The sequence below is a fragment of the Pempheris klunzingeri genome, chromosome 8 (genome assembly GCF_042242105.1).
Source record: "Pempheris klunzingeri isolate RE-2024b chromosome 8, fPemKlu1.hap1, whole genome shotgun sequence".
NCBI classification, from domain to species: Eukaryota; Metazoa; Chordata; class Actinopteri; order Acropomatiformes; family Pempheridae; genus Pempheris; species Pempheris klunzingeri.
Genome location: NC_092019.1, coordinates 22994908 through 23015888, shown reverse-complemented (window position 1 = coordinate 23015888; position 20981 = coordinate 22994908). Strand labels below are relative to the sequence as shown.

The 20981-nt window shown below is 43.1% G+C and overlaps 1 protein-coding gene across 1 annotated transcript; it reads left to right on the top strand.

Moving 5' to 3' along the window:
* Positions 1-9196: 9196 nt before the first annotated feature.
* paqr6 (progestin and adipoQ receptor family member VI) lies at positions 9197-20451 on the top strand. Its single transcript, XM_070835445.1, has 7 exons — positions 9197-9460; positions 12569-12696; positions 13209-13414; positions 15658-15784; positions 16467-16563; positions 17148-17292; positions 18551-20451. The coding sequence occupies exons 1-7, from the start codon at positions 9410-9412 to the stop codon at positions 18814-18816; spliced, it is 1020 nt and encodes a 339-aa protein (XP_070691546.1). The 5' UTR covers positions 9197-9409; the 3' UTR covers positions 18817-20451.
* The last annotated feature ends 530 nt before the right edge of the window (positions 20452-20981 follow it).

Genomic DNA, 20981 nt, shown 5'->3' with positions numbered 1-20981 from the left:
TGACACTATGGCCACATGTGAGTCTGTAACAGCTCCACACTATAACACTATGGCCACATGTGGGTCTGTAACAGCTCCACACTATGACACTATGGCCACATGTGGGTCCTGTAACAGCTCCACACTATGACACTATGGCCACATGTGGGTCTGTAACAGCTCCACACTATGACACTATGGCCACATGTGGGTCCTGTAACAGCTCCACACTATGACACTATGGCCACATGTGGGTCTGTAACAGCTCCACACTATGACACTATGGCCACATGTGGGTCTGTAACAGCTCCACACTATAACACTATGGCCACATGTGGGTCCTGTAACAGCTCCACACTATGACACTATGGCCACATGTGGGTCCTGTAACAGCTCCACACTATGACACTATGGCCACATGTGGGTCTGTAACAGCTCCACACTATGACACTATGGCCACATGTCGGTCTGTAACAGCTCCACACTATAACACTATGGCCACATGTGGGTCCTGTAACAGCTCCACACTATGACACTATGGCCACATGTGGGTCCTGTAACAGCTCCACACTATGACACTATGGCCACATGTGGGTCCTGTAACAGCTCCACACTATAACACTATGGCCACATGTGGGTCCTGTAACAGCTCCACACTATGACACTATGGCCACATGTGGGTCTGTAACAGCTCCACACTATGACACTATGGCCACATGTGGGTCCTGTAACAGCTCCACACTATGACACTATGGCCACATGTGGGTCCTGTAACAGCTCCACACTATGACACTATGGCCACATGTGGGTCCTGTAACAGCTCCACACTATGACACTATGGCCACATGTGGGTCTGTAACAGCTCCACACTGTAACACTACGGCCACATGTGGGTCCTGTAACAGCTCCACACTGTAACACTACGGCCACATGTGGGTCTGTAACAGCTCCACACTATAACACTACGGCCACATGTGGGTCTGTAACAGCTCCACACTATAACACTATGGCCACATGTGGGTCTGTAACAGCTCCACACTATGACACTATGGCCCCATGTGGGTCTGTAACAGCTCCACACTATAACACTATGGCCACATGTGGGTCCTGTAACAGCTCCACACTGTAACACTACGGCCACATGTGGGTCCTGTAACAGCTCCACACTGTAACACTATGGCCACATGTGGGTCTGTAACAGCTCCACACTATGACACTATGACACTATGGCCACATGTGGGTCTGTAACAGCTCCACACTATGACACTATGGCCACATGTGGGTCTGTAACATCTCCACACTATAACACTATGGCCACATGTGGGTCTGTAACAGCTCCACACTATGACACTATGGCCACATGTGGGTCTGTAACAGCTCCACACTATGACACTATGGCCACATGTGGGTCCTGTAACAGCTCCACACTATGACACTATGGCCACATGTGGGTCTGTAACATCTCCACACCTTCACCCCGTCACGGCACCAGGAGCGCGCGCGCACATGGCTCCTGTTGTTGTTGCTCCAGAGGTCCACGTGAGCACCGAGCAGCGCTTCCTACTGGCTCGCGCGGGACAAGACAAAAAGAGGCTGTGGGCTGGAGACACAAACACGGAGACAAGGGGGGAGGAGAGGCGGCGGCAGCAGCAGCAGCAGCAGCAGCCCCGGTTAGTGGCACCAAAAGCTCTTTGGCGTTTTTTTCTAACGGAGACGGACGGGGAGGAAAGCCTGAACCTCCGCATGCCCGAGGGTCGCAGTAAGTCCTAAAACTACGAGTGTTTTTGCGTGACAAACCCGCCGACACGCTGTTGTCCCCCCTTCCTAGTTTGTAGGCGCGTCGTTGAGGCGAAGTTTGGCTGCTTCGGCACCAAAAAGCTGGGTTCACTGAAGGAATTCCTGGGAAGTCTTGTTTAATGAGAGAAAGGGGAAGTAAGAGGGAATTAAGAAAAAAAGAAAGAAAGCGCACATGTGGTTTGAGGACTGGGACACAACCCCAGTCTCTCTGAGGACTGGCTGCATGTGACTGCTGTGTTTCCCTCCACGGTTCCTCTCACGGGCTTCAGCCGCTTTTTCCAGCTTGGAGATGTTGTTGGACTTTTCCACATTCTTGAAGCTGCCGCATGGACTTGTGGTCCTCTTCCCCCCAGCTGACAGCTCTCAGGGTGGGCCAGTCAGGACTTTATGATCGGATACATTTCTTTTTAATTTATATATTTGCCACTTTCCAGGATAGCATCCACACAGCTTTTAATAATGATGCACGTCCCATCGGACAAGACATTATTCAGCTGTCTCACTAAGTAACACTGATTGTGAGTCTCTTTGCAGTTTTGGATGGTTGCTGCGCCAAACAAGACATTTCATGACATCATCTTGAACATTTATTTATTTATTTATTTTTCTACTGTTTTCTAGTTTTATAGACTAATTGTACATGAATGGGCGGTTAAGATGACCATTAGTTGCAGCCCTATCTCACTTTGTTGTTGTCTTGATCTGCAGCTGGTTACAAATCATTGGGCTGACAGTAGGAGAGGGAAAACAGGACGGTGTTGTGCACGAACATGAATGAACCATGTTGATCATGTGCAGCAGGTAGTATAGTAGAGGGGGTGGTGGTGGTGGTGCTGAGGACAGTAAAAATACCAATGGGGGGAGGTTAAGGGAGCACATGTCTCCACAACACACAGTTCACTGTTTGGTCTCAGACTTAAATGTATGACCTCATGCTGGGTTAGTAATGACTTGAACTGGTTTCTATTTGACATCATGTTCCCTTTTATTTGTCCAAGACTACAGGCAGTCACATGTAAGCCAAAGGAAAATGCTGACAGCTAGTCAGCGTTGGGATGTGTGTTTTGTATTAAAAACCACAGACCCAGTTTTTTGGTTTGAGTAATACAATAAAAAATGAAGATGCTGTTTTGAGCTTCCAGGGAAAGTGACCGTTACCTCTTTGTTCCTGCCGTTAACGGTTGTGATCTGCGAGGACACGCGGGAGTCCCGTTACATAAGCAGTCCTTTAATGTGAAATGTAGACACTTTCCAGGAAGAGAGGGGGGGGGGTTGACCATGGAGGAACACCTTTTTGGAAAAACATTCCAGCATGACTTCAGGGTTAAAGCAAAAAAAAAAAAAAAAAAGGGGGAAGTTATAAAACACATTGCATGACAAGATTTAGCGTGGGTTCCTGTGTGCTGAGGCGCCCAGTGAAGGGTCAGAAGCTACAGTAACCTCCAACACTTGGTCAGTTAGTTAGGTAGTTCACCAGCACTTCACTAGTGGAGATAATCTCTAATGAGTGATTCATCATTTGGTCTATAAAATGCCACCGATCAGGTTTTGTCAAACGTTTCTTGAACTGCTGTTATGTGTTAAGCAGAAATTTCATCCTCTTCCTCCCCCGACAGTCGGTTCAGGTGACCAATACTGTAAGTCGGAGCAGTCAGAGACCTCTCGTGCATTGAGTATTTCTTTTATTTTCAGAACCTGAAAAACTGGCACAATGTGGCACATTGGGGCATGTTCTGAGGATGGTTGCTGCAAGGAGTTCTGGGAAAATTACTGCAGTTAATCAAGCGGATGATTAACTATAATGAAAGATCACAACATGCCACACACTCACTCTTAGAATTCACAAAAATGTAATTGTTAAAGTAGAGAACAAAAGATTTTATTTTCCCAAGAAATGGTTTGTTAACCATCGGTGAACCCAGCAGTCAATTATTTCTGCGTGACTGTTTTTGTGGGCTGCTGTCTCCTGGGCTGGACGTGTTCGAGCACAACAGTGGAATGCTGTATAGCGTGAGCTGCAGAGTGAGCTGGGGCTGTCGCACGCTCAGTTCAGGGCACGTGTGGCCATCTGCGTGGGCAACATGCTCGCTGCTGTATGGCCTTCTTATTGTCAGCCTCTGGCCGATAAAGACGGCCATTGAGAAAGGTCTCGTGACGACATCACGAGTGAGTGGGAGAGAATCTCAGATGTCAAGGGAGGAACAAAAACAAAGTTTGAGTCTGTTCCAAATTGCTACAGGACTTGCAGGTAACAGCGTCAGTGTGGAAGTGAAAGGGAGATGATTTTCTTGACTTAATAAACCTCTTTCAGGGCGCAGGTCGCCCCCCAGAGCTCGACCTCAGACCTTTCGCTCTCTCTGGGCCTGCGCTTTTGCTTTTTTGAAGTCTTGGAGCGTGCAACGTCTCCAGCTGTTTCTTGGCCTAGCCTGTTTCCTTTTTCTCTGTAGATTGTAAACCAGGGCTTGTCTTGTGATGTTATTTGTTCCCTTCTAAAGGGTGTGACCCATCCATGTTCGCTTTCTTCTGTTGGCTGTGGTGTCTATTGTATGTCCTCCTGGTCGGAGGACACACACTTCCTCATTTAATGGACCACCATAGCTTTAGGATGTAGTGGAGGCATTTGGTGGCAAGCACCTGTATCTTGCTTGTGAGTGCCACATGGTGGTTTTCCATGTCTCAGAACCACAGAGCAGCCCAGTCTTTGCGTTGGGACTGAAGATGTGTAGCCTGGTGTTGTTGGACAGCTGCTCTGATTATATTTTGGCAGAAGTACCTTGAATGCCTGCTGTGCTTTACCAATGCTTAGCCCACTGTCCTTGTCTGCTCCTCCATCCCTGCTGATGTTGCTCCGTAAGCAGGTGAAATGCTCCACATCATCTATGGCTGCCGCCCAACTGTGAAGGTTGTTGTGAGTATTTCCAGGTTTATTCTCATGGTCTTAGATTTTCCCGTATTGACCATAAGACCAGATGCTCGCTGAGGTCCTGTTGTCTATCCTGTGTGTGTGTGTGTGTGTGTGTGTGTGTGTGTGTGTGTGTGTGTGTGTGTGTGTGTGTGTGTGTGTGTGTGTGTGTGTGTGTGTGTGTGTGTGTGTGTGTGTGTGTGTGTGTGTGTGTGTGTGTGTGTGTGTGTGTGTGTGTGTGCGTGCTAGGTCATCTGCAAAATTCAACTTCTCGAGCTGGGTGAAGAAGGTCCACTGTCTGTCTGTCATAACAGCGACAATGTTATCACGTTAGTCACATGAGCAGTCAGAGAACATATCTCGCATGTCATTAGACTTGTATTCCTCCCTGTGTTTGCTGAGTAAACACCCTTTAACGGATCAGCACTTCTCTGCATACACACAGGAAACAAAATGGGTTAGTCTGGGGAACTCCACCGATTTAGAGAAGAAAGTCTATCAGAGGGATTGTTTCAGATAATCGAAATACTAATTATTCTACAAGCAAACCAGTCGGTGCTATTTGGTCTAAAAGTAATTTTAACTTCTACATGTCATTACATTACATGCTCAGAGGGGCGTTCCTTCAAGACCAATGAAAGTGTCTTTCATTTTCTTGACTTTGACATTGTATTAGTATGACTGTGAAGTTGAAGTGCAGACTTTCAGCTTTAAAGGAAAAGTTTGACATTTAGGGAGTTGGAGGAGGAGATCTCATGTTTGTATGGTAATTATAAAGCTGCCACCAATAGCCTTAGGTAACTTGGCTCAGCATAAAGTATGGGAAGGGGTAAACAGCTAGCCTGGCTCAGTTAAAGTTAACAAAATCCTCCTATCAGCACCTCTAAAGCTCACTCATCAACACATTTTATTTCATTTGTTTAATCAGATTAGAATAAAATAAATAATGATCAGACTCAAGACCAAAAAGCGTGAAATAAGCAAAAGGTGAAGAAGGCCGCAGTATAGGAGATGATATAGATAGATATAGGAGATGCATACCTGTGATAGATTTGAGGGAAAAACCAGCATTAAATGTCCAAGAGGCAGCAAATGTTAGCTGTAAATGTTTTTTTTTTAATGAATCTTTGTCAACTTGTCCAAAAAAAACATGAACCATGTACAAAAACGGCTAATGTTCCTACTCCGATGTGAAGTTAAACACTCAGTCAGCACCTTCACCCCGTAGTCATTGTTTCCTTTCGGATCCAATAAATTGGAGCAAAAGCTAAAAGAATGTGTCACAAATTCAGTACTTTTATGTCTCATATTCCCTTTTACAGTATCAAAGCTTGGTTATCATCTAAGAACGTAACCAGTCTGAATGGGAATGTGTGAAGGGGATGCACAGCTTCAGTTTAACTATCTTATCTTTCTTGGAAGCTGACATGTTGCTTGGCAAAGCCACAAATTGTATAGAGGTTAAGAACGCTGTCTGGTGTCAAAATAGAGCTGAAAACACGATTAATCATCCTTCTGTCTCATCTCCACACGACTCTCTCAGCCTCTCTCGGACGGGAGGGGCCAAATATTTTTTCTCGAAATCTCCAGGAAACCACAGGCAGCTTCTAATGGTGCATGTTATCTTTTGAGGGTGCGTGCATGTCAAATTTAATAAACCACTTAGACAAAAAGCCTTTGTCCAAGCCAAGTTGAGAGAGAATCTACAAAGGGAAAGCAAACATTCGATATTTAACCCCGTGTTATAGGTCTGTATCGTGACAGCCTAAATGTGCATCTTGTCTAACTCGGCACAAATCCATGTGTTTGACACCATGTGACTTTGTGTGTGCATGTGTTTTTGAAGGGGAGTGGGGGTTCTGTTCAAAGGCAGAGAGCATGTACAACTTTGCTATGATTTTGGCGCTTTTCACACACTGACATACTTCCTGAGTCACTGCGCTTGGAGGAGCTATAGTGTCTCCTGATGTCACTGCGGAGCAGAGTCCATGTCCTTAAGAGTACATTTCTGGTTCATGTCTGCAAACATCACGTCAACTGTCCAAAATTCACTCTAACAATAACGTCGTTGAAGGCTGCATTCAGCTTCATAAAGTCCCTGTTTCGTCTCTCATCTCTGATGTCCAGTTATCATCTAATCTTTGTAGATTTTGCATGCATACTTATCCATTCAAATCAGTCTCACAGCCTGCAAACACACACCCAAATCCCATCATGTGGCACCACACGATGCTAATGATCTGAATTCAAATGAGCAGTTTTTTTTCACACTGCGGTGAACTCGGTGGCTTTTCGTTGCCATTGTCATCGACACAAGCGGTCGTCTTGTATTTGTTCCTCCGTGTGTGTGTGTGTGTGTTCCGATGTTTTCCAGCTGTGATGAATGCAGGATTTGTACTAGTGTGCATGCATGTCGTGTCTAGAGTATTTGTGCATGTTCTCCGTGGCAGGATAGTGTGTGTGTGTGTGTGTGTGTGTGTGTGTGTGTGTGAGAGAGAGAGAGAGAGAGAGAGAGTGAGTGTGAGAAACCTCATTTCCATCCAGTGCAGCGTGTAACAGTCATCCTTTGGCCCCTGTACTCTCAAGGCTTTAGCCTCCACAAAGCTCACTTTGTCACAGTTAACAGGCTGGGGCCTGCAGCTGGGTTGCAGTAAGCGGCGGTCGCCTCTTGTTGCTCCCCGACTGCTTGAGAGGAGCCCCTCGAGGTATGAGCTATAATGACAGAGACGCCAGGAAGTGTTGTGACCTGTCAGGTCTGGGGGAAAATGCCCAGACTTAGTAGAGACACAGGCGGGTCAATCATACTGCAGTATAACTGTGGCTTTCAACTGGAAAAATTCTCCTTTATTCTCTTTTTCAAAATAATAATGTGTCTGCAGTACAGTTGATGCTGACGGTTATGGTGAGTTAATGACATAAAGGCAGAACAGGCAGTTTGACCTTACAGGAGCTTTTTACAGAAAAACATGGAGTTTTGTGAGTATATGAAATCATCCGATTTAAATTAATTAAATGTTTGTGCTTATTGTTATAATGCACAACCCATTATGAGGCTGACCTACTCTGGACTTTTAAGGCTGATCAGATATCCATGTTTGAGAGTTTTAAAAAGACAATTAACAATTTATTGGCTAATATTTGTTTTTAACCACAGAATATACAGGACCTCTTACAGAAGCTTATTGAGAACTGTGAACAAAATCTGCACAGAGTACATACATACATATTTTACAGGTGATAATAAACGTGTCACTGCTCTCTGGACAAACTACAATATCCATCCACCAATCATCTACACCCCTCATCCTTGAAAGGGTCGCAGGGACAAAGTATGATATGGTGAAGCTATTTCTAAATTACCACATTCTGTAAGTTCCAAGTACATTATATTTGCATTTTAATGATATAAGAAATAATCATAAAAGTAGTATAAAGAGCTCAGTACATAACAAATAAGAAGAGTGCGTCAGTGTTAAACTTGGCCCAGCTTGGATAGCTCTGTCATACTGTAAACAAACGCCTCCATTACATCTGTTGCCTTTCTGTACTGAATATTAGCCGACGTGCTGATATCTGTGATGCTGTACAGGCTGTACAGAGCAGAGTTCAACCTTACACTTAATTTTTCTTTTCTCCACCCTTCCATCCATTTTTAATATGGATGGAAGGGTGGAGTTGCACAGACATAAAAAATTTTATATTTAAAAAACAAATCATAGTTTTTACGTGGTCTTTATTTTTTTAGATTCATTTAAAACAATCAGAAAAGTCATCGTGTAGTATTTTTGTTAGCCTCATACTGTCAAGGCAGAGCTTGTCCGGGGTGAGGAACTGCTTTCTGATTAAGTGCCCCTTCTGCTGACAGAGAGAGAGGCTGTTCTGTGTAATATTGGCTCTCACAAACATGTTGTTATTCCATGCATGCTTTCAGTCACGGGCCACTGCAGTGTGACAATGACAGGTATTCTTCAAATTGATGTCTGGGTATGTCTCAAGAGCAGACACAATAAGAGACTGTTCTCCGTGTGTGCTCCAGCTAACGGACACCACAGGACAGACTCTGTCATATAAACTTTAATGCTGATATAACACTTCTCCTGTCAACAGCGTTGCAAAGATGAACCTAAAACACACTGTTCAGACAACCAATATGTTGCACCTCTGTCAGTGTATGTATGTGCAAGACTGTTACTTGTAATAGGTTATTTTTACATTGTGGAATTGTTACTTTTACTGAAGTAAAGGATGATACTTCTCACACCACTGCCACAGTCCAAAGGGAGAGTGTTTTTTAGAGCCAGAACCTCAATAGCACAGTCTTCTCCTTTAGTTTGAAACATGGTGAGGGAACCTCAGAGACCAGCTGGCGCCTCAGGGTGGATCTCTAACCTATGCAGGTTAACAAGAATACTGAAATTGATTCTTCATTTGATGGGAAGCCAGAGTGGAGAAATCCAGATTTTGCTGTTCTGTTGGTGTCTCATTGTGTGTGTTTGTTGTGTGTCTGCAGTGTTTCCAGTGTGGCGGGGGATCGGGGCCGGTAGTGGCGTCGGAGGCGGGTGGAGCCAGGGCTGGGGGCGCTGCTTGCGATGGGAGCCAGACAGTCCAGGACAAAGGCCCCGGATCCCCGTGTTTGACTACCCTGTCTGGGTAGTCCTCTGTCGTGGAGGGCGAGCCAGGCTCAGGGAAGTTTGTCAGAGAGGGAGGGGTGCCATCAGACTGCCCACAGACATGCTCAGTATCAAGCTTCCCCAGCTCTTTGACATCCACCAAGTCCCCAAGGTAAGGAAGGAGACCTTCACTGAGAGGTTTACATGACTCTTGGTGGGTCTGTCTTACAGACTGGTTTATCATGCTTTTAATACCTGATGTCCTGTGGTCAGGGCGGACTGAAACAAGAATTCAGGCCAGGATTTGGCTCCGTTCCAGGCCTCCCCGTTCACACAAACCTCCAGACCACTGTTTTTGTAGGCTGACCCTGTTTGTTGATTTAACGGGTACCAGACCAGTTATAACTTTGGCCACTATGTTCATCTGGGAGCAAAGTTACCCAGCTTTCAGAATAGAATAAATCTGGCAGTTATTCCACCAAGAAAAGTCCTGGTGCTCCTGGCAGTCAGTCTGAGCCTGCCTGTAGTGAGTTGTTGTCAGGTTTCTGAAGTAACCTACCTGTCACCACCTTGGGGGGATCCTCTACAATGACTGACTGTATAAAACAGGGGAACTGGGGTGGCATTGGGTCACACAGGGTGGTGCTTTGAGCTCCATTGTTCAGTAAAAAATTCAGTTAAGGACTAGACGGTGAGGGTAATGCAGTGAACGTTCCAGACAGAGACAATAACCTTGTGTCCCTACACGAGACAGAGAGCAACATTAGCTGAAAGATGCTAAGATGCTCCGTAGAGCTGAGAGGAACTACAGAGCTACATTACACATTATAGAAGTCATTCATGCCATTGTTGATATAAAAATAATGATACGGTTAGAGTCTACTGGGTTAGTGAATGAGTGCCAGCAGTTTGTGGTACAAAACCAGTAACTCTTGCAAACAGCCCAGTAATTCATTCGGCAAAAACTTGGCTTTGGGGAATCAACACTGCTCCATTAAAGTTACTCCTCCATCTTCCATGTATTTTATTCTTTCCTGTCTTTGTATATGTAACGCATGTTTCACAATTCTTGAATTCCTTGTAAGACTCTTACAGGACCCTCTTGTGTAATGCCCAGAATCAGTCAGGACATGAGGAGGCATCGGGGTGTGACAACAATCATGCAACAACATGTGATCATGTACAGAAGACAGAGCAACTTAAAAAGGGTCTGATATTTACTGCCAGATACGCAGATTTCAACTCAATGAAACTAGCCATAAATTAAAGTTCACATAATGATGCAACAATAGAGACGCTGTAGATTATTACAGTGTTGATTCTATTACTGACACTGTAATAATAGAGATAATTTAATTAATTTACATAATTTAGTTTTGATTGAACACAAGGACAAACAGAAACAGAAACAGAAGGACCAGAACAGGACCAACAAACCAGACTGCTTTTCTGGCCAGTTGTAGATACTCCACCCAAGACTTGCACTGCTAGAATCAGCCAGTCAACCTACACTGAAGGAAAATCAAGATGGGACACGGCATACTTTATTCCTTTTGTGAAGCACCTTTTGACATTTCTAATCTTGAAAGGAGATAATACCTACTTACTACCACGTTGTTCCTCGTGTGTCAGCTTGAGCTCTGACTGCGGTAATTGTTAGTAGGTAGGCGCTGCTAATATATTTTAAGAGCCCAACATAACTAACATCAGCCATTGATTTGTTGTGCGCTCTTACAAACGAAGCTGGACTATGTATGAAAACGTGAATCTACGAGACACGTATACTATGATGCATTCAAAAGTCATTTTAGTCAACTGCCTTTAAGTTTTACCAACCAACCTTCTTCTGTTTATGGTGTTTTAAGTGCACTTTAGTCATTCAGTCCAACAAAAAGAAAATCTGATACCAATGCAGCTCAATTATGTTTTTGATGGGAAATATTTAAGGAGTAGTATTTACCGCCATCTCAGTCTTCTTCTGCTCTACCCCTACATCTTTATCACACTTCACCTGCTTACCTCCCAGTATTTATATCAAGTTAGAATCATCTGTAGTTCTGTTCCTAAAACCCTATAAATCTAACATCCAGGCCTTAGGAGGAAAGATATGCAGTAGCTGACAGGGACGGAGAGAGCGTCCAACAGGAGGCAGAGCAGTTCAAGAATCGGTGTTGGCAGGCGTCCACTCTGCTGTAGTGACCTTATCTTGATGTGATAGGCTTTGTTGTGGTGGTTTTACATCAGTCAGCAGTTTCAGTGTCAAGAACTAAAATGTGTGACCTTGTCTCCCTGGTCCAGTTATGGTGTCGGCCTTTATCTGTTTATCCCAAACTGTTGTTGATGTGTAACACACATCAGATCTCATGTGCTGGAAGGATTGTTTTTCCTTGGAGAGACAAACAGCTCCATCAGGCACCAACAGTAAATGTTAAAGCTTTTCTAAAGTCAGTATAGGTTGAGTAACACACTTGATATATCAGTCAGAGACAAAGGAAGAACACATATTTACTATAGAGAGATTTGACTTATGGTTGTTTTAGATTTCACCTAAATGCACTTGAACACTTTTATGTGTGGAACATGCAAATCTCACGAGTTAATTATTTGACTCAAAAGTTGCGAGGCATACTTAAAGTTACCAAAATGCTCTACTAGAAGTCTATTCAAACTGGCATGTTAATATCAGATCTCTCCTGCTTGGGAAAATATTTAAATTTTTCTCATCTTTTGTTTATCCTCACATCTTCTTTCTTAGCACATCCAGTGAGAGCCAGTCTTCACCACTTCCTCAAAATAAATGTGATGCTTATTGAGGTAGACTGAAAACCATTGAAGCAGTTGATCCCAGTCTGGGTGTCGGGATCCTTCAAAGGGGTCACAAGATAAGTCTCAGCGGTTCTGCCTCACAAATTTGTATTTGTTTTCTCTATTTTTTTTCTTGCTATATGTTGGATGTTTTCTTATTTCTGGCCGCTATCAAATATTCAATCAAAACAACAAACGGTCGAACATTTAAAAAGTCAGACATGAAAACTCTGGCGAGGGGCTGCAAGTGGACGCTGTGCAGACTTGGAACCACTGCACCGGGGCACGTACTCTAAGCACAGAACATGTATAAATTCCGAAGGTGTGATTCAGCCTGCTCTGTACAACCTCCAGGGATGCTGCCCTCTGACCGCTCCATAGATGAGAGTAGGTGAAAAGTGAATTTCTCCTCACAAGGGTCAGCAGACTTTTGCGCAGTGTAATTGCTCACTTGGCTTCTCTGGTTGGTCCTCAGGTGTTCAGGGAGGACAGCATCATCTCTGGATACCGTCACCCACGGAGCTCAGCGCTGGACTGCGTCCTCAGCAGCTTCCAGATGAACAACGAGACGATCAACATCTGGACCCACTTCCTGCCAACATGGTGTGTGCAACAGAAGGCAAATCTTTGGTTTTTTTTTTATTTGTCATGGGCTCTTTTATCTTGTGTTTTATGTTTGATGATGATCTAATTCAAGAATAAGCATTTATTGCTGTGTGCAACTTGATTCCAGAATATTTTTTTTGTAATGTTAACATGTTAAATTTCCAGCTGTAAAAACATGACGGAGATCAATAGAAGTATGAGGATCGATGTGCAGTGTGTGAAACGTAATCACTTAAATTCTTCGTAGAGCAGGAAAAAAAAATAAACCTGTGGATAAGATATGCTCTAAAGACTTTCAGGAAGGTGGGAAACAGTTAAGGCAGAAGCCCCAGAAATGCGATAAGCCTGATTCAAAATAAACAGGAGACTGAAGCAAGTCCAGGATGACGTGAAAAGTCCCAGTACAGCAGCCTTGAAAAGCGTGGGACAGCAGAAGTCAGACAGAAGCACTTTTGAGCTGAGTTGCTTATTCTAAATATACTGGAATAAGACAAAGTGGTGATTTGCAGGTACTTCCTGTGGCGCTTCTGTGTGCTCTGCTCCACTCTGAACTTCCTGACCGACAGCTACACCTGGCCTCTGCTGGTGTACATGCTGCTCATCTGCATTTACCCCTTCACCTCCAGCTGTGCGCACACCTTCAGCACCATGTCCCCGGAGTCCCGCCACATCTGCTACTTCTTTGACTACGGAGCGCTCAGCCTCTACAGTCTGGGTAAGACTTCAGACATGGTGGTGGAATCCTAAAATATAGATTAGAGATTTGGAGCAGATTTTTTGATTTTCTGCAGAACTCCAAGGAACATCTGGAGCTCCAGTGATCATCTGTCTCCTAAAAACTGTTGTTGAGTCACGCTGAGTTGAGTTTAAAAAACACCTCAGTTTTTTTAAAATCCCGGGCTCTATCTTTACATAGTTTGAGTTTTAAACAGGCTACAATGGCTATAATGTAATATTTTGGGGAAACCTCGTCAAAGTGCGTGCATATTACAGACAGGACCCACCAAAGATAAACCTCCCTTTTCTTTAACTAAAGACAGCCGTTCTATTACTTGGTTCAAAGCCACCAGACTCCACTGACAAAACTAATAACTTTACCCCATAGAAAATAGGAGTTGCTGCTCTGCTGCTGCCTCGATAGATTAGTTTGTTATACTGTGACTTTGACACAGCAACTAGACTAACAATATAGCACCTTTTAAAATAGATTTTTAAAAAATGTTTTTCTTATTTATTTTGAAGGCCTTTGATGTGTAATGAGCAGCTAATCTGCATGTCCGTCCTGCTCTTTTCTTCACCACTTGTTAGACACAGTTTCTGAGACACCCAAGAAGGCTGACATATTTTTTAGAGAACTGATGAGACACAAAAATTATTTTTTTTTCCCCCTGCTATCTATTGTTTACCCTGGCAATAGCATGCTTCTGTTTGCCTTTCATGGTGTGGACGTGATCATTGCATGCCTGATTTCCATGTCAACTCAAACCACATGTAATGATATCTCTTTTGTGTGCCTTCCTCCTGAGAAATAATTTGTGTCATGGCTTCTCTCCACACCAGACAGCTGACAGTTAGTTTGTTTGGCCTCGCAACCATTTCTCCTATGAATAATGATAGACGAGGTCATTGTTTATCAACCGTTACAGAGGAGAGTAATATATCTGTCTTGCAAGAACTCCGAGCTTCTTGCACAAGTGGCCATTTGAAAACTGTTGCCACGGTCTGTCTGCCTGTTGTCTGCCAGGCGAGCACATACAGTAAATGCAAAGCAGATTTATTCTCTCAACCCTTGACCTTTTCGAATCACTTAGAATTGTGTATTTTAAAGTGAACCTACCGTCTGTATTGTAAGAGCTTATGGTGGCACTTGTGTGTGTGCATCTCAGATTATACAGTAGTGTTTGCCTTTAGTGGTGTTTTTATGATCCATGCAGAGTGTATAAGATCCTACCTGCGGACCAGCAGTCAAACATTGACAAACATTAGCTGAGGGCCTCTTGACAAATGGTGTGGTGCCCGGCAGACTGATCCTTAATCTACCACAAAGCTTCTTAGTGCCAAGATCTGCCCAGTTTAAAGTGTTCAAAAGTCTGCTTCAGGGATAAAGGCTGCAGGAGGGTTTTCTCACTGCAGACCAAAAAAAATTACACGACAAACTTTACGGTCAGAGACTGAACATTCATGGGAGAGGGGGGGGGGCTTTGTTGAAACACACAGTGCAGCAGATGATCTCCAGGGAAGAACAAGGCATCTACACTGAGCTTCTTTTTGATTGCAAGTCTTTAAACAGTTCCAATCCTCTGAGAAGCTTTCACATGGGCAGATCTTTCCTTGTTATTAAAAGCAAACTCAAACACGGCTCATGTTAAATGATTTTGAAAGGTGATTTTTGAAATGGCCCTACCATGTAGAATTTGAAATATTTACGACTTTGGCGACTCCCGGTGGTTGTATCAGGAAAGACCGTGTAGCATCTCTGCCACCAGAACAAAAATCTGTTAAACCACCTTAAGTACTCAAATGGGCATGTGGAAATATTTTAATGCTTAGCTGTATTTTTTTTTATTTAATTAAATTCCTTTTTGCCTTCCCTTCCTAATTCCCCCACATAAACAATGTCATTTATGTGGCATGCTGCTTTATTTCCTTCTCCTATCCTCATTCTCCTTTTGTCAGTCAATGTTTGTTTGTGTCACATAAATGTTTGGCCTTTCTTGCAGGTCCTTTGACTTAAATCCAAAAACTAACTTTTTAAGTTTTGTTTTTTTTTTCATATGAAAAACACATTGTAAAAGTACATATAGTACAGAAATACATTCTCTCTTACCACTAAATATATACAAAGATAAATGTGAATTGAAACTATACAGAGGTTTGTTCAGGAGAGGTAGGATGCTGAAAAAATAACCTCCTCTCTCTAAAGTGTTATTTTTTTTAATGTTCTGTGTTCGTGTTCAGGTTGTGCTATTAGCTACGGATACTACGTCATACCAGACTGCTGGGTGAACAGCTGGCTCCATCAACACTTTGTCCCCATTGCCATTGGAAACACGCTGTTCTGCACCAGTCTGTCCTGCTATTCCAGGTAAGAGGTCACTGCACAGCCCCTCTCCCTCTGGCCAACAGCCCAAAATAAATTTGTTAATATTTTAAGTCTTGGATTTGTGGGAATGTGACATTCTGGAGTTTGGGTAAAATCAAGTACATGTGCTCGAAGAAGGTGAAGATGAATTCCCCCTTCAAACAACTGGAAACCGATCTTGAATGCAGATAACGTCTCCGCACTTCTCTTGAGTGTTTCTCTCAGACCTCTGAAACAGCATTTATGCTGTCATGTGACACATGAGCTCTCCTCTGAAACCCAGACAAATTAAATTTCTTCAGCAGCTCTTAAAGACACGATGACCCACTGCAAGTCTCCTTTGCATATGTTACTGACTTTAAATGAAGTCTTATTCACTGTAGTAAACTGATGCATCAGTCTGACTTCTGTTGGTGCACTTGAACCGTCATTAACATTTTATCCTGTTTTTAGAGTTATCTGAGAAAACATGCTCTTTTAGATCAATATTTATGTAAAGTACCAACTTTTAAAGTATGAAACTAATATGAAATGGGTTAATGCTGTGGCGAACTCCTGCGTTGTTGAGTCGAGTTGAGAACCGAACTTGTCAGTAGACAGATTATGTAATGGTGACATTGCTTAAATGGATGAAAAAACGGAATAAAAGCAGTTGGAGCTTATCGCCCTCTGTCTGTGTTCACAGGTTCCTGGAGCTGCAGTTCCCACAGAGAAGTAAAGCTCTAAGGACCGGAGCGTTTGTCATTCCATTTATATTTGACACTATTCCTCTGTTTTACAGGGTGAGTGTCCGTATCGGGAATGTCTCTTTGTGCTCTCCCCCACACATGAAAAGCACAGCAAGGATGTACTGTATTCACATTTGCATTCCTCTCTGACTGAATTTTGCCACTAAGAGCTACTGTATTTTGCCAAAGCCTCAGAATGTGTTTTTTGTGTATTATTATGTAAGCGCTCGGAGCTGATTAGTGCCAGGCTTTAATACTTTTGAGCAGGACTTTGGCTCACTAACCCACAGACTGATTTCCCTTTTTAATCTAATACAAATGTATCGCTGCCATCAAATGAATGCCCCTAATCACTGTGATGATTAGTTTGTGCAATACGCAAGTCATTTGTTGGAGGGATATTTTTTTTTGTCCCTAAGTAGATCAGAAATGCTGTTAACGATGCTGTAACCACCATGTTGATAACAGTAATGTTCATTAGGCACAGGAGTCCTCGTATCTTAAATTGGTGGCTTGTGTTGACATTTTCAATCTGTCTTTTATCTTCTCTGCTGCTTTTGCAGGACTCTTGAGATAAATTAGTTGGTTTATGGAATTTTCATAATATATTTCGTCTGAAAATCTGTTGCTGTTTGCAGATCCTTCTGTGCTGCGGGGGAAGCTGCAGCCCGAGCGATGCCTTGTCCAGTCACTGTTACCACCTCCTCTTTGCCTTCCTCACCTGTTTCCTGTTTACTGCCCACCTCCCGGAGAGGTTGGCCCCAGGGCGCTTCGACTACTTTGGTATGTCCTTCATGCGTGTTGATGTAGGTTGTCACTGGCTTGTTGGCCTTTACACGGAATGCACTGATTAATACTTCAAATGTGGATGCCAGAAAGGAAAATAAAGGCAGAGTTCAGTGCAGGGAGAGTGTGAATGCATCACAAACATGTAAAGAAGATGCATCATCCCCAGAGTCCCCAGTGGAGCTCTTGCCCACATTTTCAGGGGGCAGCTCCCGGTGTGACTGAGTGTGATTTGAATGAAAGAGTAGGCTTGCGAAGAAGATGCTCGCAGTGTCTAAATTATAAAGTGAGCACCATGTGCTGTTAAAAATGAGCTTCCTGCAGGAAAATTAGTTTTACACTCTGCTTGAGACTTTTCTATTTGCTGTCTTTTGTCTTTGCCTGCTCTTAAATGTTTCCCTGCTGGCCACCAGACAGTTCACACCAAACAATAGCTCTGTATCAAAAAGGCTTTTGATTTGATTGCGTGCAAACTTGCCAAAACTTTTCAGCCGGTTTCTGAATAGACGGTTGTTTGTCCTGGTAAGGTTTCAAACAGGTGGTGTTCTTTGTCTGGGATTGTCTTCGCATGGGTCACATGTTTCTCAGTGCAAAAGAGGAGCTGCTGTTTGTTACTGATCTGCACAAAAGAAATGAAAAGAAAAGAGCAGAAGGGTTGCTAATGGTGTTAAAAATAGTTGAAGCACAGTGACATTAAACCAAATAAGGCACTTAGTTGATCTGAAGGAAAATGTTGAATCCGTCCCCACTGTTGCTTTGTTAAAGCTTCCAAACTTTATGAGCCGAGCAAAGCCTCAGGTGATGTATTCAAGTAGCTCGTTTTATTGTCTGAAACCCAACAAACAACTGTAAAAGACTAATTAAAGCATCAAATCATCACATTTGAGAATATGGCTGCAACTAACAATTATTTGTATTCTCAATTAATCCAACCACTTTGTTTTTTGAGAAAACCATTAATCATGTAGGCGATAAAATGTGTCTTTTCTAACCATAACCCACAGAATTCAGTTTGATGATGTAGAACAGGAAGAAGCAAGAAATCCATTTTTGCTGGATAAATAGTTTGAATCATTAATCAGTTATCAAAATTGCTGCTAATTTGATTAATTGACTGATTATTTAATCTCTAACTGAGAGCAGAGCTCTTGAGTGTTTACACACGGCGGTGCAGAGCTGAAAGATTGAGCCCCGCACAGTTTCTAAATATTCGAGAGAGCGCTCTCTGTTTGACAAGCTGAATCTCGCTGCTCAGGCCACAGCCACCAGCTGTTCCACATCAGCGCCGTGGTGGGGACCCACTTCCAGATGGAGGGCGTGCTCGCGGACATGACGTCACGGAGGGCGTGGCTCCTGGCCCACGGGGGGATGCCGTCCTTCCTGGGGACCATCGGGGTGCTGTCCGCCAGCCTCATCCTCAACCTGGGCGTCATCGGCATTTTCAGCGCCCCGCTGCTGTGGAAACCCTGTCACAGCTCCAACCAGCCGCACGCATCGAAGCATGAGTGCAAGGAGCAGTGAGGGCGTGTCCCGCCGACGGCCACAAAATGGCCGCCTCACTGTCCAAACGACAGGTTCGGGCTGGTTGTCTCAGCAGAGTGTGTTTGAGATGCCTATTAACAGTTCACGGTAGTGCTCGTTTAACACCAATAGTTTTATCTTTCACAGATAAAGATCATGTTCAGTGCTAAAACAGCGTTACACACCTGAAGTGTTTGTTCATGTGTTTACTCAGTAGCTGAGGACCCAGGTGCATTTATTGAAGCCTTTTTTTCTGATGCCACATTAAGCTCGTGTGTGAAATGCTGAAAACATGTCTACCTTGTACAAATGTTGGTTTAATTTATTTCTAAGGTCCTCAATGTGCATTTGAAAAGGCGCTGGGTTGAAGGAAGCATGCTGGTGTAACACACAAGTGCCTTATCGTAGTAGAGCCGCACTTCATTTACAAAGTTTACAGCAAGCAAGTCTAAATCTCAACTGGAATAATGTCACCGTTTGCAGGGATTGTGTCTTGAATTAATCATGCTTCTTTTTGCGCGTATTAGGCCAGAAGCTCTTTCTGCTCTCTGAAAGAGAGTCATTGAACACACTTTTTGGACTACTTGATTAGCGTGGTTGTTGTATGTAGAAAGCAGTCTTCAGCATAGACAGTCCTCATTCAACTCTACATAATATAATGCAGATTGCGTAGCCAGCTCTTATGAGTCCACCTATTGATTCCACTCTGCACGAACTGGAATTGATTTGCAGGCCAGTGTGGTTCTTTTTCTGATTGCCTGCCTTATTATGAACCCCACAATCTGCCCTCGACAGGAAAAAAAAAACGTTACAGAGAAGCAGTGATTAAAAGACAGGTGCCACAGTGCGTTTCCGTGGCAACGCTATACTGGCCTCATGCCCCCTGAAGGTCTTCAACAATTTCTGTGCTCTGAGTAAATAGCACCATTTCCTCTTGTTCTTCCATCATGTATCTCAAGATCTGTTCTGAACAGTTATTATGCACAATATTACCAAAAATTCAGTCGGCTGTAAAAGCATTTGCATATTCCACTCCGGCAATTGGTTTCTAACGACTAGTGGTGGAATTAAGAGAAATGCAGAGAGAAGAAAGTATATTTAGCCATTATTTGGGGTTGTTTTAACATGGGAGTCGTAGTGATGCAGTATTTTGGTGCATGTTCAGTATTAAAAAAAACCCAGTAACACTCCTTTTATATAACGTGGTCCTCTTGTCCCATGAGACTGTTGTATACGTTTACCACTGAAAGAATAACTGTCCTCTTTATAGAAATATAATAGTATTTTATTTATTGCTTGTGTTAGGAGCATAAACAGGTGACGATAAGTGTTTCACCTGAGATCAGTGACATGTAGAGTACTACTGAGGGGGTAACCAGAGTTCTTAATAAATGACCAATTCACACTAATTAAAAAATGATCCTCTTAATCAGTCATTTGTGGCTGTTCTTAAGCTTTGTTCTCTTAAAGCAAGTGGGAAAACGTGTTTCAATAGTTTTCCAGCAGCAGTCAAGAGTTTTCTAAAAGAAAATAATAATAACAATAACAATAATAAAATCAAATCTGTGCTGAGCTGAAATTAATAGTTTATTGATTATTTGGTGGACAGAACTATTTTGGTGGTCAATTAATCATCATTAAATCTGTACTCTTCAGCTTTTCTCTGTTATAGATTGCGAATTGAATATATTTTAGTTTTGGTTAAAGATATTTAATTCTTCCACAAAACTGGAACTGTAATGGGCACATTTCCCCTTTTTATAAACTATCGATAATAGTTTTCAGTAAATTCTAAAAAAACAAACTAGCTCAAATGATGTTCTTCGCTTGCTTTAAGAAAAAAAAACTTTAAGGACCTAATAATGGCCAGAGGAATGACTCCATAAGATGCATAACTAAGATAATTCATTGATATTACCATGGCAGCAGTGTGTATCAGCCTATGGCTCAGAGAGACGTAGTTTAACAGGAGACAGGGCGTCACGTTACTAAACCCGTCTGTCGTAGCACTGACACTCCGTAGCTACAGCAGTGCTCACCTCACTTCACAAACACACGGGAGGCTCCTCTGTTATCAAGCAACTTTTTAAAGCGCGTGCGGTAACAAATTCACACTAACACCAGCTGTTCATGAACACAACCTGCAGGAAGCACGCGGCTAACAC

What these genes read in the sequence shown, in the direction of transcription:
- paqr6 (XM_070835445.1), top strand. Translation starts at nt 9,410, where the DNA reads ATGCTCAGTATCAAGCTTCCCCAGCTCTTTGACATCCACCAAGTCCCC. An exon ending in ACATCCACCAAGTCCCCAAG is followed by an intron (nt 9,461 to 12,568) that starts GTAAGGAAGGAG and finishes GTTGGTCCTCAG; the next exon opens with GTGTTCAGGGAGGACAGCAT. An exon ending in ACCCACTTCCTGCCAACATG is followed by an intron (nt 12,697 to 13,208) that starts GTGTGTGCAACA and finishes GGTGATTTGCAG; the next exon opens with GTACTTCCTGTGGCGCTTCT.